A 1427-nucleotide genomic window follows, 5' to 3' on the forward strand; every position below is an offset into this window, starting at 1 on the left:
TTACATAAGGACTAGAGGTACCTTGTTGTAGTTTGGGGGGTGGACTTGCTCTGTTGTGGCATGAAAATATTGATCTTGCTGTGCAAACCTTTTCACCTCGTCATATTAATCCACTTCTGATAAAGGATGGTGTTCAATGGCGCTTTACTAGTTTTTATGGTCACTTGAGATAGCAAAGAGGGATGAGTCGTGGGACATTCTTCGTCACTTACATTCGATAGGGAATTTTCCTTGGCTGATTATGGGCGATTTTAACGAAACTTTACACCATGATGAATATTGGGGTAATGGTTCACATCCTATGACTCAGATTGTTGAATTCCAACGTGTTGTTGATGATTGTTCCCTCTTAGATTTGGGTTTTAAAGGTCCCAAATTCACTTGGTGCAATAATAGATTCCAGGGAAATCTGGTTTATGTGAGATTGGATATAGGGCTATACAATCAAGAATAGTTGGGTCTTTTTACCCATTCCAAACTATTTCATATTCCCTTTGGTTCTTCTGATCACTTAGCCCTTTTGATTGAAATTAAATGTATCGTATTTCACAGAAAATAAAGTTTTCCGGGTTGCTTTACTTCATTGGGGAGGTGGGAATGTTAGAGATCTCTTCAAGTCTATTGCTACCAAAAAGAAGCTCCTCTCAAGCCTTGAGAAGGAATGTCATGATAACCCCTCAAATTTCTCTAGAATTCAACTGAGGAATGCTACTAAAGCTAAACTTAATGAATTAATCTATCAAGAAGAGGTGTATTGGCATCAACGGGCTAAAGTATCTTGGCTACAGTCAGGTAATCGTAATAACAAATTTTTCCATGGGGTGGCTTCTCAAAGAAGACGTGGCAATGTGATTTCTATGCTCAAAGATTCTAATGGGACTTTGGTTTCTCAACAATCTGACTTGGAAGCTGTTGCAACCCAATATTTTCAAGATATTTTTACATCAACCTCTTTTAATTCTCTCCAACAAGTCATCCAACATGTGGACAAGGTAGTTACCACCGAGATGAACAACTCCCTTCTTGAAGATTTCTCAGATGATGAAGTTAGGACAACGCTATTTTAGATGCATCCCACCAAAGCACTTGGTCCTGATGGTACGAATCCTCTCTTTTTTCAACATTATCGGCATATTGTAAGATCTGATGTTTCTAGAGCGGTTATTGACTATCTTAATTCAAGGGCTATGTTAAGCAATATTAATCTTTCTCGTCTCAGTCTTTTGCCTAAAAGGAAAAATTCTGACTCTATGTCTCATTTTCGACCTATAAGTTTATGTAATGTAACGTTCAAGATCATTTCTAAGGTTCTTACTAACAAAATGAAGAAAATAATGGGGACTATTATCTCTGATTGTCAGAGCGCATTTGTGCCTAAGAGAGTAACCATAGATAATATTCTAATCTCCTTTGAAATCTTACACTAC

The 1427-nt window shown here is 37.4% G+C and overlaps 1 protein-coding gene across 1 annotated transcript; it reads left to right on the plus strand.

Moving 5' to 3' along the window:
- Positions 1-241: 241 nt before the first annotated feature.
- Positions 242-1067, plus strand: LOC142620397 (uncharacterized). The gene is made up of 2 exons (XM_075793769.1): positions 242-368; positions 553-1067. Exons 1-2 carry the CDS (start codon positions 242-244, stop codon positions 1065-1067), a joined length of 642 nt encoding a protein of 213 aa, XP_075649884.1.
- The last annotated feature ends 360 nt before the right edge of the window (positions 1068-1427 follow it).

Source organism: Castanea sativa, chromosome 12 (assembly GCF_040712315.1).
Source record: "Castanea sativa cultivar Marrone di Chiusa Pesio chromosome 12, ASM4071231v1".
Lineage (NCBI taxonomy): Eukaryota > Viridiplantae > Streptophyta > Magnoliopsida > Fagales > Fagaceae > Castanea > Castanea sativa.

Bases quoted from the DNA above. Each gene is read 5' to 3' on its own strand.
- LOC142620397 (XM_075793769.1), top strand. From the start codon at position 242: ATGGGCGATTTTAACGAAACTTTACACCATGATGAATATTGGGGTAAT. The intron at 369-552 runs GTCCCAAATTCA...CGTATTTCACAG, and splicing joins CTTAGATTTGGGTTTTAAAG to AAAATAAAGTTTTCCGGGTT.